The sequence below is a fragment of the Schistocerca gregaria genome, chromosome 8, assembly GCF_023897955.1.
Source record: "Schistocerca gregaria isolate iqSchGreg1 chromosome 8, iqSchGreg1.2, whole genome shotgun sequence".
In the NCBI taxonomy this organism is placed as follows: Eukaryota; Metazoa; Arthropoda; class Insecta; order Orthoptera; family Acrididae; genus Schistocerca; species Schistocerca gregaria.
The window spans coordinates 319,844,811-319,867,572 of NC_064927.1; the positions used below are offsets into that span (position 1 = coordinate 319,844,811).

General features: G+C 37.9%; 1 protein-coding gene across 7 annotated transcripts in view; it reads right to left on the reverse strand.

Annotated features, from left to right (window-relative positions):
- The window catches only part of LOC126284259 (small G protein signaling modulator 1-like), a 263,420-nt gene that overhangs the window by 148,709 nt on the left and 91,949 nt on the right, over positions 1 to 22,762 (reverse strand). For 4 of the 7 annotated variants that reach the window (XM_049983066.1, XM_049983065.1, XM_049983063.1 and 1 more), the window contains 4 exons: positions 19,360 to 19,427; positions 12,762 to 12,926; positions 7,577 to 7,687; positions 5,720 to 5,885 (listed from right to left, as the gene is read on the reverse strand). In XM_049983066.1, coding sequence (XP_049839023.1) covers positions 5,720 to 5,885; positions 7,577 to 7,687; positions 12,762 to 12,926; positions 19,360 to 19,427 — 510 coding nt within the window. Of the gene's footprint in view, positions 1 to 5,719; positions 5,889 to 7,576; positions 7,688 to 12,761; positions 12,927 to 19,359; positions 19,428 to 22,762 lie in introns of all 7 variants that reach the window. The other 3 variants (XM_049983060.1, XM_049983064.1, XM_049983062.1) reach the window with 1 other exon arrangement.

Genomic DNA, 22,762 nt, shown 5'->3' on the forward strand with positions numbered 1-22,762 from the left:
CTGAAATGCCATTTTCTTCAACTTCTTGCACTAGAAATGCATTACAACAGCCTTACCTTAATTTCACAATTTTTGATAGAAATAATGCACTTTTAGCAAACCCTTTTTGCTTTTGTGTGTAAAATATAGCTATATTAGTTGCCCGTCAGTACCAGACGCACTGGTATCTGTGGATGACTAGCACCGGTCATGAAATCTTCCTAACCATCCACCCTCTCACCACCCTTTGCCGTGTAGGCGCTGTTCAAATTATTTTCATATGACTTGTTTCGTCCCTTCTTTCTGTAACCAAACGGTACAACAGTTGTGTCACTCTTAAAGTTTGTAAATAAACATTGAGTTAATTCACAGTGTTGTGAAGTGTTAATGGATTTCTGGTCAGATCCAAAAGTTCAGAATCAGGAAAAATGGTGAAAAAATATTTGACGACTGCGGATTTTTCTGACGAAAACTCTTACGGATATTATCTGATAGTATTGTGCATTTGTTTTGCAGTTGATTTGCCTATGGACATTTTTATTATATGATGGTAGCCATACTGAATTTGAGCCTTGTGAACTATGCATGTGGTAACAACTTGTCCATAGAATTTGGAAGGTTTTGTTTCATTCCCAATGATTGCGAGCCTATTCCACCTAACTCCGAATGGCGCTGCAACAGCACGTAGGAAGTGCATTGCTTATCATTATTATTGGCAATTTTGACCTATTTAAGTACCATGACAGTGTATCAAAAAATTATAAACAACATCTGCAACCTGCCACTTTTTAATAATATTTTATTGAAACTGCATACCTTTCTGTCCTCAATAAAATATTATTGGAAAGAGAAACTAGGAGAGGAAATAATCTGTGAGAGCTGCTTACTGTTTGACCTCGAGCTGCCCATGACTAAAAGAATTTCATTTCATATTCTTTGCTACAGATGATTTGCACTTATGAACATGATCGTCATTGTTCATGAAGCCTTGCTACTTCTGAGTGTCATTTTCACTGTGGTTTAGTGATCCAGCAGATACATGACAGAAGCTTCCAGAAAGGTTAATGGAACCTGCAAATTACCGTTGGCAGCACTGTTAACCCATGGAGGCACAAGAATCCAGGCCCAGAAGGAAAACAAGTTTCCACTGTTGTGCACTACATGTTATCACAGAGCTTCCAGGTGATTTCAGCGAGGTGGTGTTAGCATATGTGGGGCTCGTGTTTTGTGTACAGCGTACTACTTATCTTCAAAATCACTAGAAGTGAATCTTATATGCAAAATACAATTGAATAAAATGGAGAGATTTCTGAAAACCAAACATATTCTTGAAGAATCTGACTCTGGACGTGAAGAAACGCTAAGTGCAAGTAAAAAAGGAAAGCAGTGGCCTACTCTTAAGTACAATGAAAGCTACTTATGCTATGGTTTTACTTGGACTGGGAGTGAAGATTATGCTTTCCCACTATGCTTGGGTATCAAATGGCAAATGAATCTCTGCTTCCTAGTAAATTGAGCAAACATTTTAAAACAATGCATTCACATTTGCAAGATAAACCTGTAAGCTATTTCAAGAGATTGTCTAAACAGTAAAACAGGGCAGCAAATTCTTTTAAAAGTGTAATGTCTGTTTCTAATAAAGCTCTGATCACTTCCTACCAAGTCTCTGAACCAATAGCAAAGTGTATGAAAGCTCATACTATAGATGAGTTACTTATTTTGCCTGCTTGTATAAAAATGATCAGACAATGCTAGGAAATGAAGCAGCTATGAAAATAAGCAAGATTCCTTTGTCAAATGATAAGAGTTCACAGGTGTATTATAGAAATGTCTACTGATATTGAGAAAAATGTATGCAGTAATAAACTCAAGCACTCAAACTTTGCATTGCAAGTTAATGAATCAACAGACATTACCAATCAATCGCAACTCTTAGCATTTGTCTGTTTCATTAATCAAGATCAAATATTAAATCAGTTTCTTTTTTATAAAGAATTAAGTGTGTCTACTAAAGTTGAGAATGTTTTCAACATTTAAAATGATTATTTTAATAAGTGGCAGTTAACAGTATGTCATGCAAAGTCATTTGCACAGATGGTGCCCCTTCAATGGCAGTGAGGGGGAAAAAAAAGAAGAAGAAAGTATTGTAACTCAGTGCTTCCTTAATAGGGAGGCCTTAATAGCAAAAACATTGAGAGAAAATTTGAGAGAAGTCTTAGAGCAAGTTGTTCAGATGGTAGATTTTATGAAAACAAGACCTGTCAAATCCCGTTCATTCAAAAAACTTTGTGTCAGTATGGAGTCAGAACACAGACTGTTGCTTTTACACAAAGAAGTCAGGTGGCTGTCGAGGGGGAAGTACTTACCCCTGTGCATGAGCTAAGACAAGAAGTTCTCGTGTTTTACAAAGAAATGAAACATTTACAGTTTTGCAACCTCCTTTGGAGTGAATTTTGGACTGCCAGATTGCAGTATTTGGCAAATATATTTCAGCAGTTCAATATTTTGAACACTAGCATGCAAGGGAAAGAAGACAATATTCCCCACATCCACCGACAAAATTAAAATGTTTCACAGAAAACTACAAATATGGAAAAGAAAAGCTGTACAAGGTAACTTGTACCCATTGGTAAGGAGCACATGCATGAATGAAATATTTCCAATAGTGGTAGATCATTTCATAAGTTTAGAAGAGAAACTAAGTTCATATTTTCCATCCCTCAACAATGAACAGTACTAATGGATTCGAAACGCGTTCATGGCAATTTCAGGTGACTTTGGCTTAACATTAACAGAGGAAGAAGAACTGGCAGCTATATCTATTGATCATGGACTGATGATTAAGCATTAAGAAATGTCTCTAGAAGACTTTTGGATTTCTATAAAAGAAGAATGTGTGTTGATATCTAAAAAGGCTTTGAACATTTTACTTCAATTTTCAACATCATATTTATGTGAATTAGGATTTTCTGCACTCACCAAAATTAAAAGTAAAAAGAGAGGAACTCTTCAATGTATTGATGAGGAAATGGAAGTTTGTCTTGCACATGTATCTCCAAACATCAAAGAAATCACGAGGACACATCAGGCTCATGTTTCTCAAACACTAGAAAGAGTAGACGTAAGGTATGTTTCATTTGTATTGCATTATTACTTTTCTCTATAATTTGAATTAATTGTTAGTTTTATAGCATTAGCTCATTTCAATACGTTTCACTTATAGTTTCTCTTGTTTTTCATCTTGGCACGGCAAGTGGCAACACGGTGCTCAGCCATTACATCTGGATGACAGATCGTGCTTCATGAATCTCTCACACTTTTTTGACAAAAATTATTTTCTCTTATTGTGATAATGTATGTTTTTATTAATATAAGTTGTATTTTCTCTAGTGCGGACGTGAAATTCAAAACAAAATGACTCAATTGTTATTTTATCACTGTATTTATTTCCTGTTTGGCTGTTGTAAAATATTCTTCAGAAATGTCTATATAGTATGTCCACAATTATTTGCGGCCTTTTAAATGTGCACAAAGCTCAAAAAGTTTGAGAACCACTGGTCGACATCTTTGAACATGATGAACTATGGTTCAAATCCAAACCTCAGTCATTTGTAGGCAGTGGTTTACCAGTTTAATTATGAATGATGAGTATGAAGTTTTAACCTTCTACTATCTTTCACAAAACCAAAAGTAAAAGGATTGAAACATTTGAACTATGACTTTACAGAAGAATACTAAAAATTACAAGAACAGAGATAAAAATTGAAGGGGTTCTCCATAAAATCAGCAAGGAAAAGAACATGTATAGAGCACTAACTATAAGAAGGGACATTGTGGTAGGTCATCTTATAAGACATAAGTGATAACTTTCATGGTAACAGACAGAATTCTGTAGGAAAAAATTGTCGAGGACGATTGAGACTGTAATATACTGAAGAGCTGAAGAGACTTGTACAACTGCCTAATATTGTGTAGGGGCCCCGTGAGCATGCAGAAGTGCAGCAAAATGACGTAGCACAGACTCGACTAATGTCTGAAGTAGTGCTGGAGAGGACTGAAACCATGAATCCTGCAGGGCTGTCCATAAATCCGTATTAGTATGACCTGAACAGCATGTGCAAGGAATCCCAGATATGTTCAATAATGTTCATGTCTGGGGAGCTTGCCGGCCAGTGGAAATGTTTAAACTCAGAAGAATGTTCTTGGAGCCACTCTGTAGCAATTCTGGGTGGGTGGAGTGTTGCATTGTGCTGCTGGAATTGTCAAAGTACACCAGGATGCACAATGGACGTGATTGGATGCAGGTGATCGGGCAGGATGTTTACGTATGTGTGACCTGTCAGAGTCATATCCACGCATATCAGGGGTCCTGTATCACTCCAACTGCACCCCACACCATTACACAACCTCCACCAGCTTGAACAATCTCCTGCTGACATGCAGAGCCCACAGATTCATTAGGGTGTCTCCACACCTTTAGATGTCCATCTGCTCGATACAATTTGAAACGAGACTCATCCGAGCAGACAACATGTTTTCAGTCATCAACAATCCAATGTCAGTGTTGATGGGCCCAAGCAAAATGCAAAGCTCTGTGTCATGCAGTCATAAAGTGTACATGAATGGGTCTTCAGCTCCGAAATCCCATATTGAGGATGTCTTGGTGAATGGTTCACAAGCTGACACTTGATGGTACAGCACTGAAATCTGCAGCAATATGTGGAAGGGTTGCACTTCTGTCACAGTGAACAATTCTGTTAAGTCATCATCGGTCCTGTTCTTGCAGAATCTTTTTCCAGCAGCAGCAATGTCAGAGATTTGATATTTTACCAGATCCCTGATATTCACGGTACACTCGTGAAATGGTCTTACGCGAAAATCCCCACTTCACCGCAACCTCGGAGGTACTGTGTCCCATCACTCGTGCGCCGACTATAGCACCACATTCAAACTCACTTAAATCTTGATAACCTGATAATGTAGCAGCAGTAACCAATCTAACAACTGCGCGAGATACTTGTTGTCTTATATAGATGTTTCCAACCACAGTGCCATATTCTGCCTGGTTACATATCTCTGTATTTGAATACACATGCCTATACGAGTTTCTTTGGACCTTCAATGTATATACAAGAAGCAAATGAGGACATTGGGCATAAGTGCTACACTGAAATGAAGAGATAGGTACAGGAGAGTAAATTATGATGGGTTGCATCAAATGAGCCTAGAGACTGATATACTGTTTTCTGCTGTAAAAGTGAATCTTCAACCGTTTTAAGATTCTGTTTTGTTGAAACCAGTCACTACAAATTCACAATGTAGTTGTGAATATTTACAGTGTCAGTCTAAAGAAGAAGTTACCTATAGGATTCAGTACATTTTTGTAATATAAATAGGCAATGAAGAGAACCAGGTTATGTAAATTGCAGCAATTTATTCTGATATGATGTGTTTCCTGTACCTAAATTTCCTTTCGTTTCTAGAACTTGTTTTTAATTGTTTCACTCAACAAATTTTTAAGTTGCTAATAAAATTTAATTATGACATTACAATGATAAAACAACCTTTCTAAGCTCTTCCTCCCTTCCCCTCCCCCACACAAACCCAAACCTAGGTCTCCCTCTCCCATTATCAATCTCATACGCCTCTCCAAATTTTTATACGACAGATTTTCACCCATAAAGAAAATAGTCTTTAAGTTTCCCTTCACCCGTAACTTAGAAATATGAATTCTACTTACCCTTGTGCAGGTGATGCAGCATCTGCAATATGTGTTGATGGTGTTGGATCAAGACTCAATGACTTCGATGATGAGGTGGAGCTACTCGCGGTAGACGTGGACACAAGCCGCTGGGGATCAGGTATGTTACGCCAAGGCCACGGATCCATCAGTTCAGTGCCCGCTACTGCTATGAAGTTATTCATATTCAATACATTCCACACAAGTATTAAAGCATATATTTACTTCACAAATAGCAAAAACGTAACAAAGGTATAAAATCTGGCATCTAAAATTATTTAGGAAGATGCTTAAAAACTTTATAGGCAACACATTGCAGTTTAATTTTATTAGCTCTTATTCGGAGGTAAATTATTTGAGCTTAAAGTTTCTGAAACTAGGGCAGGCGCAGAACAATTCAGTGTTATTGATAAGAAAATTCAGAGCTGTTCAGACAGAATGTAAAATGTTTTCAATCTTCTGAGAATTCGAATATTGTAAAAATTGTAGAGACAGACAATTAGAGCAACAAATAGGCCTGATCTGATAACTACTCACTACAAGTGCATATTTGTACCAGAGAAATTTCTATAGTTGCAGTGACACAAAAAGTTGTTGCCAGCACTAACATCTGTGAAAGATCTAAAAAAGGTAAGACCATGTGCTACAGTACCATCATAAAGACATTGCTGCAGGTAGCCCACCTCTGTATGTTCATTGTTATTGAGAGTTTTATAGATGTTCAAAATGTGTAATGTGAAACTTTTCTCACAAAGACAAATAAACAATGGCTTATAAATAAGTTACATCATAACATCATATTTTAATATGAAGTAATATTCCTATGGAAATGAAATGACAAAAACTCTTGAGAAAATATCCAAGCACGCTCGTGGAGAATTTAGCAACTGGAGCCAGATACAGTGTGCTCAATAAAAAATTGTAATTAGTATACTTAATAACCTTTTTTTAATAAAAACTTATGAAAATGAACCACGAGAATAAAATAGTATACTGCTCATTTCGGAAACCAAATGCTGCATTCACAAATAAATTTCCAATGTACCTGAAATGAAATGTGCGTATTACCAGTAGTGTTGTTTCAGCAGAGAGACATGACACTTAACAATGTGAAAGAGAAAAATACAGAAGTTAGAAAGAGGCTACTGTGCATTCAGCCAAATGAACATCATTTTGTACAAATACCTCATTTTGGTCTTCAAAATGGTTCAATTGGTCTGAGCACTATGGGACTTAACATCTATGGTCATCAGTCCCCTAGAACTTAGAACTACTTAAACCTAACTAACCTAAGGACATCACACAATGCCCAGTCATCACAAGGCAGAGAAAATCCCTGACCCCGCCGGGAATCGAACCCGGGAACCCGGGCATGGGAAGCAAGAATGCTACCGCACGACCACGAGCTGCGGACAAGGTCTTCTAAGATGTCTTTTTTAAGGCAGTGATTAGGAAGCCACTTCAAAGCCCTAACTACATTACAGTGTTAAACAGAGCTACATAACAAATAAAGAAGTTAAAATTTTTTAGATCTTTTGAAGAAACACATTTCATACATTGTTTGATTTATTAATAAGTAATGGGTATTGAAAACGAAACTCAATGAAGAGCTGAGAGAGCCATTTAAATAATAGTAGCTGAAAGAGTAGAATGGGGACTTTTTAGCCCTTAAATCCTGGCAGCCAGATGATCTAGGATGCATTTACTTTGGTTTGACCAGCTGGAGAAAATGTTCATAATATGAAATAATTTCAATAATAACAATATGAGGAGGACCTATCAACAAAAAAATATATGAACACTCATATCTATAAATGAAAAGAACAAAGAGAATTTTTCCAAAATAACCATACTTACAAAAGTCTTCATGATTTGTCTTGCTGACAATACGAAATACATAATCAGATGATTCACTTTCTTGTTGTGCTGGAGCTCGCCCCTTTCTTCGAAGACGTGGAAAAACTTTGCCTGCACATTTCAAATATACTGTCAGAAACAGTGTAGAACTATGATAACTGTACAGTGATCAGCTATTAACCTTAAAAAGTACAGCAAAAATCGAGAAATATTTGTAACAATGCAATATTTCTGATTACTTCATTGTGAAACCACAATTTTAGGATACTCTATTTCATATTCTCACAATTTTAGTCTCAACCACTCACTTGTTTGAACAAATAACAAATGTATGCTCTTCACTCACAAAATTATTCAGCAGACTATCACAAATGGTTCTTCCTGAATATTTTATTTGCTCCTATTTCATAACACAGTTACATTGCCTCACTCTGAGGTACAACTGGAAAATTATATAGTGAGCATGGTTTCTGCATTGTAATGATGCCTACTGGGTACTAAACAACAGTTTAAAGTTTTCAAAGCCTGTGTATTAGCACACTGACATCCATTGTAGCCATACTGTTCCCTTGATAACTTTTCTGTGTCACGTTTTGACTCGTCCTGTGTGAACTTCTCTGATATGCAATTTGTATCTCTCAGAAAAATGATGAGAGAGATTCTGCTGCATCAAGAGCGACCTCCCCCATCCCCTTTCCCGTCAACTCTTATAACTCATGTATGTGGAAAAAGCTCAGATTTGGAGTCATACTACAAAATTATGTTTAAATAAAATGCTGTAACACAGAAAAGCAGCAATATAAACAGCAACACTTGCATGATCATCTAGAAAAAAATGTCTATTCATCTAGCAAACACAAGAAAAAACCTGGTCAGCATAAAGGGACTCCTGAAGTTTAACAAGACTCGTCCAGGGTACTGTTAGAAGCTACTGTAAAGTAGTAGTCAGTTTAATGTCACTCTTTTATTTTAAAGTCTTTGGTAAAGACATGTAACCTATTTGAAGTCTTTTAATATGTTTATTAAATTACTGAAAATCAGTTTATACAGGAGCACAACAGCATAGTGCATAGATTACTAGATATATCATTATCATATTGTGCAACAGTTTTAGTACAGTGCTGTCAAAGTTTTTACAGTATCTCCTCTTTTCTTTCTTTAAGAAGATGGTTTGCAAAATACAGCATGAGTTAGATTACATCAACAAGAATGTCATAAGAGACATTTTGCATTATTTTTACACCGAGCAAAAATTTATACAAAGTGTCAGGACATGTTGTCTTCTTTGTTTTCTCTGACAAGAAATTGCTGCCAGTTATTCAACACAAGAGAGGATGGATATGAGGCATCACAGTAGTCAATCCTTTGTCTTCCTATAAAATTTTTATCCCCCAGACTTACTTCCTGTACCAAACTGACAATTCCTTGATGCCTTAACGCAATTCAGTCAGTACCTTAATGTCAGTTATTCCATATACCCATCTAATCTTCAGTGATCTTATGTAGCACCACATTTAAAAAGTTTCTATTCTTGTCCAAGTTGTTTATAGCCAACATTTTACTTCTATATAAGACTAATCCCTAGATAAATACTAAAGAAAAGACTTCCTAACATTTAAATTTATATTCAATGTTAACAAAATTCTCTTTCTCAGGGATGCTTTTTGTGCTACTGCCAGTCTGTATTTTATATCTTCCCTACTTTGGCTATCGTCCCTGATTTTTCTCCCCAAATAACAAAATCATCTACTACTTTTACTGTCTCCTATCCTAATCTAAATCCCTCTGCATCGCCTGATTTATTTTGACTACAGTACATTACCTATGTTTTACTTTTGTTGATAGTCATCTTATAATCTGTTTTAAAGACACTATCCACTCTGTATGAGGTTCACATAACTCCCCAAATGGATCAGCAATCAAACAAGTAGTGTGCAATGCTGAGAATAACACACAAGACAGGCATGAGGCGGTAAGTTGGTACACAATGTGGTGTAGTCTTAAGAGCAACAATTTCAGAAATATAATTGCATCAACATTGTGACTGTGGCTGCACTATTACCATTAGTACAATATCTGTAAAATTCTCTATTTGTGCATGTGTGATAACAGCAGTTGCTGTAAAAACAGTTTATTAATACTGTGTACGTCACAACTGAAATAATTTTTTTCACTAGTATACATTTTTTTGTTTTATTTAGTTGAAAAATTTTCAATTGTAGGCTTTTCTCATCCATTACTAGCTTACAGTGGGGATGTGCTGTCTGCATGCATCTTTCACTAGAATACTCCTCTTCAGGACAAAGCAGCTGGTCAAAGTCAGGCTTGGCAATCTTTTACAAGATGTGTGGTATGGGGATGGTGTCAGTGTAGCAGACAATCGAATAGTAGACCTCCTAAGGAACTCTGGATGGGCACATGAGAGCATGAAATTCAGGCAGGAGATCAATGAAAAGGCCAGATTACATCACCTGCTTCATATTAATGAAAACAAAGAATTGGTGCACTTTGTTGTTATCCTGTAATGTTGTCAATGAGGCATTGGCCGGTAACCTCAGGGAGCAGACGCAATACTCGATGAAGTCCACTCTGATAATGGGGTCAGTGCATTGGTGATGGTGAAGGTCCAGAGCTGATCCCACTCTAGGCCAAGGTCAAGGGTACAGTGATGGTGGAGTTACTTGCTGCTATCAGGAGGATCGCCAAGGCAGTGCCAGAGTCCTGTACAAGCTGCAGTGTGTAAGCGGTCAACTGCCCCTTATGTACTGAGAACAACTTATCTTTGCCTCACGCAGGTCGCAGTACGTACTGTCGATAGTCGAGTGTCCAATGCACCAAAGAATATTCAGTGTCAAGACTCCGAACAAGTAAGTTGTTGGCTGCTAAGTGAGCAGGACGGATTGTGGCAGGATGGCCAACCACGTTTATAATTGTTTAATGGCTGTGTGTGTGTGTCACCCAAAGCCATGGGCCTGACCTCCAGGTGTTAATAGTGTAATTTGTTTGGTGCGTTTAAGTGTTCATTTGTGCACTGTGATTACACGACATCCTTGCTGGATACCCAGGATTTGGATTGCAGTAAGGATCATGTATTCAGTGCCACATGAAGAATATTGGCATGTGACAACATTAATAGGTGACCTGTGATGAGTTAACCCTTATTACTTTGTCAGACGAAGGGAGTAACTGGCTCATTCATGCTGTTTAGACAAAAGATATAGAACATTAACAAAAAGTATGTACCGATTATTGGTACCTGACATCCTAATTAGCTTCGTTGGATCTAATACGAAACAACTACCGTGCAAATGTTACCCAATCCACCTCCATCAGTTGCACATGCTCAAACTGTTTTAAACTGTTACGCTATAATCCACTAGTCAATAACAGGTGGTTTAATAGGGAGTGTTTCAAGTGGGAGACAGATAACATGGAGCTGATGTCAATCAGGAATGGCGTGGTGGAGTGAGCATCAGAGACAAGCAAGTGCTTGGAGATCAAGCAGCAGCCAGCTGTGCCTAAACACAGTAGCCACTGGTGTTTAGGTGTCCAGATCAGGGCTCCCTGCACTTCACAGCATCCAGGCTGAAGTGCTTGCGATACCATCAGAGACCAGCCATGTCACAAGAGGTGTCGACAGGGCAGCAGAAGATGCAGCAGCAGTAACCACTGTTGTGCCGATGCCTGGGACTGCACGGCAGTGGTCACAAGTGAGGTGGGCTACAGTCGCCTACAGCATTGCCATGATGGCACAGAGGTGGGAAAGGATGTCATATACTTCCAGGTGCTGTGCACTGTGCTGCACATCAGTGGGGACTGGAGCAGCTGGTGACATCATCTGCAGCATGCTGAGCAGCAAAGGGGAGTACACGGCTCAGCAGCTGGCAGAGCGATGGCCAGCTGACTGCATAGGGTGGGGGTGTGGTTGGCATGTGGCAGCGGCGGTCACAGGCAGGGGGGCCAGGGTCTCGTGCATCCTACCAGTGAGGCTGGCAGACACACTACATTTCAGATGATGTTGCATCACGAGAAAGTGCCAGAATGTCTTGTAATTATCATTGGCTGAGGGCAATGTGATGACATTGCAGATCTCCATTTCATTTGTTGGCTTGAGCTGACTGATCAGCACAGCAAACTTGGGGACATCCTGTGTGATGGTGCAGCCAGCAAAGATAGCATTCACTGAGGACGGCAGTTGGGACGCAACACTGCTGGATCGTGTGGTGGCAGCATGTGGGAATTTGGAAGTCGGCACTTCGATGCCATGAGGATTGTTGACAGCAGATGCAGGGGCTGGTGTGGGCATTGGCGTTTAGTTTGGTACCAAGGGGTGGCCATCATTGGTCATGTTGCTGTGAGCTACACATGCAGTCAGTATTGCAGTGTTCCAGTTCTGGGAGGCATGATGTTTTATGGCACTGGAGTGGCAGTCGCATGCAGCGAGACTTTGCTTGATTCTGTGATAGAAGCCAAGGCTGCTAGGTTGCACAATGGGTGGTGAAACACACAGAAAAAAAAGCTCATGATGCAAAGCACACCAGTGTTCGTAGCACAAAAACAGAAGTTGCTGGTGGTATGCGCAATTGCACAGGATGTACATAGTAAACACATGAGACGAGTGCACAGGCAGTAACGGTTGGAGCTTGGAAATCTGACAGTACTAAATGAGACTGAGGCTAGGTTGGCAGAACTCTCCCTATTAGCTGAGCTGTTTTCCAGTACCAGTAGCCAGCAATTACAGTAGGTGGGTATCCAGTCATGTAGCAGAATCAAAAGCATGGGGTGGAAAGTAAATGCAAAAAATAAGAAACTTCCTGCCTCACAGATAGCTGCAGCAGCCTAGGAATGCATGGAACCACTACAAGCAATGTGCTGCTAGGGGCTAGCACAATACCAAAGAATATGACATTGAATATTTAAAATACAATTGTGCCTGTTTGAGCCTCATTTATTTATCTTCGTGTTTTTTGACTATGTGGAGGAAAGTCTTCTTTAAACGAAGCCCCGTTAATGAGAAACACAAGACAGTGTAAAAATTCCTTTCACAAAAACTGTCTCTTCAAACAAATAAAATCTGAGAAAATACAAGAGACTGGCTCAGTTCAACAACACTGCACAAACCAATCACAATTAGCACATTTTTAAGTACTGGAACTTACATTCAGCACATAATGAAATATCTTACCTCTTCCTCTCTGTGACCATAGTGGGGGGTCCAGCTGTCCATGTGGTAGCAAACCATTCTCAAGGCATGACAGAAATGACAAAAGGTGACCTCCACAAGGAAAATGTATTGGAGGTTTCTGGACTCCATCTTGCATCACCAAGACAACAGTTCCACCACTGTCAGCTAAAAAGAGAAGTATAGATGCTTTACAATATCCTACTACACATATGTAATAAATATAAACAATTTAGAAAAGCAATTTCCACTAGTAACACCTTAAAATTGTCATCTAGGAAAGAAACACAAACTGTAATGGTTTAAGGAAAGTCTTATCTTATCACTTACTACAAAATAATTATTCCAGACACTAAAGAGACCATTAATTTCTTTGTGTGTACTCCTCACTCTTCATTAATTAATTGTAAGGCTGCAATGGACCATTTTTTCCAAGCTATATAGAAGTAGATGGTAATATACAGTATATGTACTACATATGACACACGAAAACTTCACAGGTCATAGAGCTTGATGCACTTTACGTAAAAGCTACAAAAAAAGAAAAATAGCAAAAAGGAAACAACATACAAGACTGTTTATGAATAAAAAGAAAAATTATTATTATTATTATAGGATCAATTAATAACAACATTTTGTTGCATTCCTGTTATCTTCTGTCAAGCCTCTCCATTCAGTGCATCCTCCTTGCAAATTAAATTACGTTCCATTATTCCACTGATGTGGTCATTCTAAAAACTTTGCAGTCTCCTGTGTTTACTTCTGCCAGGTGGTTTCCATTCAAAAATTTTATTTGGCTATCAATGATCTGGAATTCTCAACAGATATCCATACCACTTTTGAGGTTTCCTTTCAATTCTGTCTGTCAGTGTTTCATCTGCCTTCATTCGAGCTTTCACTTCATCATTAGCCTTCTTTTTGATTCTTGATATTCTGGCACTCCGTAAATAATCAATTTCCACAGTTATTATTCTTTTCATGTAAGCTTTTAAAATCCATAGTTGTGACCCATAGCACAGAACAGATACAACCATTAGCCTACCCACTCTTTTCTTACTGTTATTAGAGATTTTCTTGTCCCACCAAAAAGAATTCATAAACCTTATTACTATTCTACTTTGTTGTATTCTGAATTTTATTTCTGTAGTACCCAGTCCATTTTTGTCAATACTAGCCCCAGATATTTAAATTTTTCTTCTTGTTTCATAACTGCCCCATCATTGATGTGAACCTCAAATTTAGTGTCACTATTCACTATCAGGTATTCTGCTTCTGTCTGACTCATGCAGTCCCTATTTATCATTTTCCTGTCATAAACGCCATATCATGAACTTGATATCAAATTCTTTTTTTGCTACAGCAGCTTGATCATGAGCAAAACTTAACTTAAACAGCTGTACACCATTTATAATAATTCCTTTCTTCCACAGCTGTTCTTCCACTTTCGGAGAGCCACTTCTACATATAAACTGAAAAAGATTGGTGACACCCAGCAACCTTGTCTCAGTGTGTTATACTAACACACTGCATGCTGGCTGCTATGCCACAGTTATTGTTGCAGTTCCCAGCGATTCTGGTATGATGTGTGCTCTTACCAGTGTCTGATGCTGATGAAACTTGGCAGACATGTTCATATGATGTTCTAATATTCATAAGGGTGTGATACCTGTAGAAACACATGCCTTTTCCTAACAGTACCTCACAAAACTGGCAGTAGTATCTCGTTTTACTTCTTTTACAGTGTGCTGCGCAAACTCTGCAAGGTTGTGCTGAATATATATTTTTTTTCACTTCCTCAATAGTCAAAATAGTATGTTCTTTAATACTCCTTGGACAGCTATCAGCAGTGAGTTGCTGGAGGTGTCCAAGGAGCATGCATGCCCATAATAATCTTAACGAGTCCAGTTAAAAGTGCTGCTATATTTTGTAACACGAAAGTTACTCGATTTGAGCAGGACTCAAGATGACATAATGTATTGTTGAAATTGATAGCCTAAAAATAAAATCTAAATAAGGGCAATTGGTATGCATTATTGGAAATTGACCAGCTGTATTCCCACACTCCAGACATAGGATGGAGTTACATTCATTCTTCTACAGTAGTTTTGTTATGTTTAGCTTGTGTCTTCCACGTTTTATTTTGAAGTCAACATCTGACACAAAATATAAAACCAATAAACAGATAGCTATCATCATTTACATCTACATCTAATGACTAATCTGCAAGTGAACACTTAAGTGCCCAGCAGAGGGTTCACGGAACCACTTTCTGACTATTTCTCTCGCACTCCACTCTTGAACAGCAAGCAGAAAAAATGTCACTTCAATCTTCTGTGCGAGCTGTGATTTCACTTATTTTATTATGATGATCATTATTCCTTATGTATGTAGGCGTCAACAAAATATTTCTGCGTTAAGAAGAGAGTGTTTGTGATTGAAATTTCATGAGAAGAACTCACTGAAACAAAAAAGCCTTTATTTTAATGTTGGCACACCAACTTGAGTGTCATATCCATGACTCTCTCTCATCTGCTTCAGAATTCTCTGAACTCTTTTCATGTCCTCCATCAATCCAGTCTGGAGTGGAGCCCATACCATGCAGCAATATTCCAGAAGAGGATAGACATGCAGTCTCTTTAGTTGCAACCCCTTAAAGTGTTCTGCAAATAAAGCACAATCTTCCATTTGCCTTCCCCACAACATTATCTATGCCTTTGTTTCAGTTTCAATTGTTATTCACAATTTTAAATCCTAAGCATTCAGTTTAATTGACAGCCTTTAGATTACAGTCACAATTTAGGAGAAATGAATGATGTAACTTTCCTGCTTTGCTTTTGAAGTTAGGATATAGATTTTGTACAAGATTTTGATGTTTTATCCTAATTCATGCCCAAAGATTGGTCTTGGCAACCTATGTTCTAGGGGGTCTGAATGAATATATCAAAACACTTCTAATTAAGGGAGACTCAGTACAGCAATACTGGTCTTATTATTTAAGAAATTCTAATTTGTAACTTTTTGTACAGTTCCAACAAAAGACCAGTTTCATTCTATTCTAAAATGTAAATATGGTATGTGTGGAAAGACAATCCCAATGTTTTGTGGAAATAAAACATTGGCAGTTTCAGAACAACTGACTGGATCACAAGTTTTCATTTTGTAATGCACTACTTACAATGCATTTGCCAGATTTAGTTGAATTAGACAAATACGTAGTTGAAGTTCTTGCTTACACAACCAAGTAAGGTAGAACTGCAAAAAACTAAGCTAACAGGAGATGCTAAATGCTCCTATACCTTTAAAACAAATAGGTTTACTTGGCTTTGACTTTTATTTCATATTCCAGTGTAATGAAAAAGCAACTGCACAGAGAAATAAAATATAATAAAGATATTAATTTCATGAAATATGTTAGACTCTATATATTTAAAAGATTTGTCAGGGCAGCAAAACAACTGGTAAATAACAGGCTAATTTTAAATCATAAAAATAAGACAAAGGCTGTGTGATCAGTCATTAAATCTGAATTAGGTGTTAAAGCCTGTAACCAAGAAATTTCAAAAATTGACACTGAAGGAAATGCTATCGTAAATCCAGCACGAACACCAGAGTACTATGATAAATTCTTTATAAGTGTAGCAAAGTCTGATGTAGATGTAACAGATTATCACAACAAAGTAAATCCCTTTGGCCTAGGTGAAAACTCTGAAAACTTTGCAAAATTCGAAAAAGTTTCTGTGGAGGATGTGGAAAATGCTATTCTCAAATTAAGAAACAAAAAAATCTGCAGCTTGGGATGGAATACCCACCAAGGTACACAATAGATTAGCAAACCCACCAGCTCAGTAATAAATCAATGTTTTGAAGAGGGCTGTTTCCCAGAGGTACTGAAATATGCTGAAGTCAAACCATTCTTCAAGAACGGATCAAGAGAGATCATGGGAAATTATTGTTCTATCTCAATTCTCCAAGTTCTATCTAAAATAATTGAAAAACTTCTTGTTGCACAAATCCAAAACTTCGTTGCAAAATATTCTGTTATTCTAAACAACCAATTTGGTTTTCAGCAGGGGAAAAACACCATAGATCCAGTAAAAAGTTTCATTGAGAAAATAAATACATCGTTAGACAAGAGAACTAAGGTGGCAGAAATTTTATGCGACCTCACAAATGCGTTTGATTCTGTAAAATATGCATTGCTTGTTTACAAACTTGAAAAGTATGGCATTACTAGCAGTGCCCTACAGTGGCTTAAATCCTACTTAGCCAACAGAAAGCAAAAGGTTAGCATTTCTTCAAATGGTGCATATTATTTATCTGGCTGGAAAAAAAAAAAAAAATATCTCAGGGGGTTCCGCAAGTCTCCATATCAGGCCCAGTCCTATTTCTCTTTGTTGTTAATGACTTACCATTAAGTATCAGCTCCCCATCAGTTCTGTTCACAGATGATACTCCTGTCTTAGTTGAAGAACAGGATTTGGAAAAAATTCCCAAATCTTAGAAACTTGGTTTCAGCTATACCTGGCAAACAAACTGAGCAGCTGTGCATTTGCAGTGTAAATATTATCAACTGCAACTGACATGGACACATGAATAGTAGCATATACAAGCTACTTTGAATCCATTATTAGGTATGGTATTGTCTTTTGGAGTAACTCGACAAACATAGTGCGGATACTAAAAATACAGAAAAAGTCAAGATGCATTTTCTCAGCTTAAGTGCATTAGTAGTCCTAGTATTGCATCAATTTTCTTTTAAGAAAGGTTAGAAGAATTTGCTTCATGAAAACTTTACAAAAACCTGGCATTTTCTTCCAAAATACTGGATTCTTTATTTATAGCTACAATGCAGTTTTACGAAGTTTTCCTAGAGCAGGAAAAACCAATCATCCCCCAATATTGCAAAGAACTTTTACTGGCCACCTATAAAAAGCATTCAGTATAAAATTAAAGAAAAATGAAAAAGCATAAAACAAGTAGGTCTTGAGCATCAAAGCAAATTAGGACCGATATACCACTTGGTTTATTTCATTTTAGGACCAAAACACGAACAAAGTCAAAGATCTTATTGAACGATGCACTGCCTGGCTGGCTGGAATATGCATTACAGTACTCATAAGGTGGGTATATGCTCAGCAAAGGGAGCTTTTAAGAATCCTCAAAGATATACAAGTCTTAACCAAACATCACAAAATAATTTGTAACACATTTGTAGCTAGCTGAGGCCATCCCTCCCAACATTGCATCCAATGGTTGTTTAGGCAGTTCCCTGCACAATCCCTTGCATGCCACAGTTGAATTTTCTACACCAATAATACATTTTTGGTATAAGGGAAGACAACCATTCAGTGCAGAGGAGGAACTGAGCAGCTGGGGAAAAAATTTGTTACATGCTTCATCTGAAACACACACACAAATGTGTGCACATGCTGATTACGTGTACGTCTTGACTCCCTAGTTCTTAATTAGGTTTCTGGTTGGGTGTGTTTTGTGTTGAGTTGCTGTAAACCTTGTCAGGCAACCAATGGTGGGTCCAGAGGGATTATGATAGCCTCGGGCTAAATCTATCAATTTTTTTACGCATGATTTATAGTAATAAGTATTGTTAACAAACTTATTATATAAGGCAAAGTCAGTTTCAACTATCATTACATGAAACATTTAAGCATTGCTTTACTCTGTGTAGCAATTCTGCCGGCCAGTGTGGCTGAGCGGTTCTAGGCGCTTCAGTCTGGAACTGTGCGACCGCTACGGTTGCAGGTTTGAATCCTGCCTCAGGCATGGATGTGTGTGATGTCCTTAGGTTAGTTAGGTTTAAGTAGTTCTAAGTTCTAGGGGACTGATGACCTCAGATTTTAAGACCGATAGTGCTCAGAGCCATTTGAACCATTTTTATAGCAATTCTACTCAGTAGATGTTTGCAAGAAAGCACATCTATGGTTCCTCTACTGCAAGAGGGAGGATGACCTTGCTCTTCTCACCTTCGCAATCTTTGTGGCAAACAGAGCTTACTTAATTCACACCCTCAACCCCATCTAAAATGGCAAAGTTGCACACTGTACACTTCTACCTACAGGCATGCTTCTGAAGGGGAAGAGGAAGGGGAGAGAGGGAGGAGAGGGGAGAGAAAGAGAGAGGGGGAAGATTTATTGGCTGGCAGAGTGATGGGAACAAATGGTCAGAATGACAGGGTGGGTAGAGGGAGGAGGGGCGGGCTGGCTATGTTTAAAAAAAAGTACTTCAGAAGCTGACATACAATGTTCTACACCTAGTTTTTCAGTCACTGGTTCATTGATTAACAGTTGCTTTATACATTGTTTCATATCAATGTTTGTGCTTAATACAAGATTTTCCATGATTTTATTATTGTAGTATTTACTTAACTGAAACTCACACTAAATCAACTGACAAGGAAAATTCAGCACTTTAACTACTGATGATATTTGAACATGGTATGAGTCTATATCTTTTGTGATAGTGTTTTTATGAGTACTGTATCACCCACAGCTACCCAAACATTGCATTTATGAAACACACATTTATATTATGCCATTTGCTCCAAGAGAATAAGAATAATTTTGCAGTTTTTATTATATCTTACCTTGCTGATGGCAATGAACATAGACGACTTCTTCTATTGGTACATTCATAGCATACTCCCAATACATGCTGCAGAAAGTAAGACACAATGTATACTCTATGATCTCATTGCAAAATACAGATATATTAATAAATAATCAAATAATGGTAAGTATAAATGATATAAAACCAGTTAATGCATCAAATGGTTGCTGAACATTAATGAGATTGAAAATGTTTGCTGAGCTTTCAGACAATGGTCAATGTCCTTTACAGTTAATTAAAACACTCCCACCCCATACTCCTGCACAGTTACACACCCCTCATGTCAAACACTGAGTGTGTGTGTGTGTGTGTGTGTGTGTGTGAGTGTGTGAGTGTGTGAGTGTGTGAGTGTGTGAGTGTGTGAGTGTGTGAGTGTGTGAGTGTGTGAGTGTGTGAGTGTGTGAGTGTGTGAGTGTGTGAGTGTGTGAGTGTGTGCGTGTGTGCGTGTGTGCGTGCGTGCGTGCGTGCATGTTACGCTGGAGGAGGACATCGTCCGAAAGCTTAGCAACAATTTCAACCTTGTCTGTGTCCCTCCCCTTTACAAGACACCTCAACTATATAGAGAGAAAGTAGCTGCCTTTACTCCTTCCGTTATTTGCATTCCACCGAGGACTCTTGATTACAGTATATATAATAATGAGGCTTTTGTAGTTGCTTGATGAATAACAATATCATTAGTGAACATCTCATAGTTTTTGCTCTTGTGTTTACATTTTTACTGTTAATTTTTCTTTTAGTTGCTTTGTTACCTTTCAATATAAAGGCAATGGCCTACACTACTAAACTGAGTACCTTTCAGTCTCCTTCACTAAGACACAATTAACATACTTAGTTTTTCACTTTTAACAACAGCAATTTTCCTCAAAGAAAATCTGGTCCATTTCTCATATGTCTTTACTTTTGACCTACTTTCCTTGAGATTTCCTCTTTATTCTTCTGAAAAAGTACACTATGTCCATAAATACTCTTAATTTTGATGCCATTAACTACTGTTAACTCAGTAGTGTTTGTAAAACGCTTTCACTTTGCAGGTGAACAACTGAATGAATTTTCAGTTTTTCAGTTTAGTCTTCCGTATGTTAAACATCCCCAAAAGTACTGGCAAAGTATAGGAATGTCTTACAGTCCCCTCCCCAATGTATTGAAAAACACAACCTCCACCACCTAGTGGTGGTGAGCAGACATTGCTTCAGGTGGCTAACAAAGGTGGGGACTGAACGTCTCTCACAACAAGAAGTAAACCTCTAGCAATTGCTAACCGTCTCGTTGGAGGGCAAATGAGTGCATAGAGATGAAGCACCCCATTGCCTTTGGGATGGGAAACTAATCCTGAAGCCAGATGAGTTACCAAAGCTAAGGGCATTGTGATGTAGAAAGCAGCAGGAAACTACATTAAAGATCCATTCAGATATCCCATGTGTAGCAACAATGGAAGAATATAATACTGCATTTATTCTTATTTATCATTACTTCTGGATCCCTAGGTCTGGCAGGATGAATGACAATGCTACCCATGTTGCCATTCCACAAAACCCTCTTGGTGAAAGAGTAGGAGGACCAGAAAAAGATAAATTTATGGTTGGCACATGGAGTGTGAGAACACTGTTAAATCTTGGAAAACTGGAGGAAGTCAGAAAGATTATGACAAAGTGTCAATTACATGTTTTAGGAATATGTGAGACAAGATGGGCTGGGAATGGTGAGTTTAAACCAGGAGATTTGAGAATAGTTTATAGTAAAAACCAACAGTCACAGAAGAATGGTGTAGCTATTGTATTAACAAAGAAATTAGTGCATAATGCAATGAATACCTAACATGTGAGTGATAGGATATAAATGATTAAGTTACAAATATTGTATGAAAGCTCTGGTAGAATGTAAATACTTTTGGATTAAGGCAGGCCACTCACCAAAAGGTACAAGTGTTGAGTTGTTGAGAGGCACACACAAAAGTAAGAAAACTTGCTGTTTTTCAGCATTATCCTTTGACAAGACACAGTTAAACAAAGACATTCACACAGACTCAACGTAGCTGCTTTCCAAGGTGGCTTGGCCTCTGGTGGCATAATAAAAGCACCCAACTATGCTTCAAACACTACACAGCTTTTTATTTTGGTATTACCACCAACCAGTGGTCCACTGGGATGGATAGCCACCACCACAAAGATGACCAGCCAGTGGCATAACATGAAGCTGAGCACAAAATGCTCATTGTCAATTACTTACTCCATCGTGTACCTCCTCCCAGTTCATGTCCCCACATCGACTTCAGCATGTGCTTGTATGTATGTATGTATGTATGTATGTGTGTGTTTATTCTACTATGAAAGGTAGCATGCTTTTTCTTCCTTTCGTGTGTGCATATCAGCAACTCAACGCTTCTGCTTTATGAGTGGTCTCCTTTAAACCAAAAGTGATTAAGTGAAAAGGTAGCCCAACTGGCATAACAATAATTCAAGTATTTTATGAATGACAAGTGGTAACATTTAGGAAATATATAACACTGATGACTCCACTGAATAATTAATGGAAATGATAAATACCAAAGACAAAGTCTTTGTGGTCTTTATGTGAAATATGCATTGCCACCAATAGAATCATTCTGCAGTCAGTTGCATATGCTGGTTCTGTAAATAGTGTTTCATGAATAGAACACCATCTTCACTCCCAGGATTCCCCTCTGAGTTCATGAAGCATCTCCATAAACTCACGTAATACCAGTAACCCTCATAGCTGCACACACCTGAATTCCTTCAAAATCTCCCTTTACTCTAATTTGATGGGGCTCCCTAACATTCAAGCATTACTCAAGAATTAGTTGCAAAAGTTTTCTGTATGTCTCTTTCTACATGCACTACATTTCCATGGAACTCTACTGATGAACTGTAGTCAGCCGTTCACCTACCCTACAACTAACAAGATGGGTTCATTCCATTTCATATCATTTGCAGCGTTATGCGTAGATATTTATGTGACTACCACTGTATTCAAACGATTACACAAATGTTTCTCCTACATGACAACATTAACTTGTACTTATTCTCATTACAGCATTTGCCACTCATCACACCTATGGCAAGTTTTGTTGCACACAAGCAATGCTTACTAAATCCATACTATTTTACGGATAGAAGTTTTTCTCTCTCTACGAAACTCACTATATTCAAGTTTTGAATATGCTGAAGAATACTGAAGCATACTGACATTAAGGATATTTGTCTATAATTTTAGCATCCATTCTTCTGGGCTTCTATACACAGGAATAATCTATGCAGTTTTAAGTCATTTGGGATTGTTCACAGTACAAAAAAAATCAGCGGAAATTCAATCTAAGAAAGGGGCAATGCCGCAGATGCCTGGTGCCTCATTTTCAACTTATT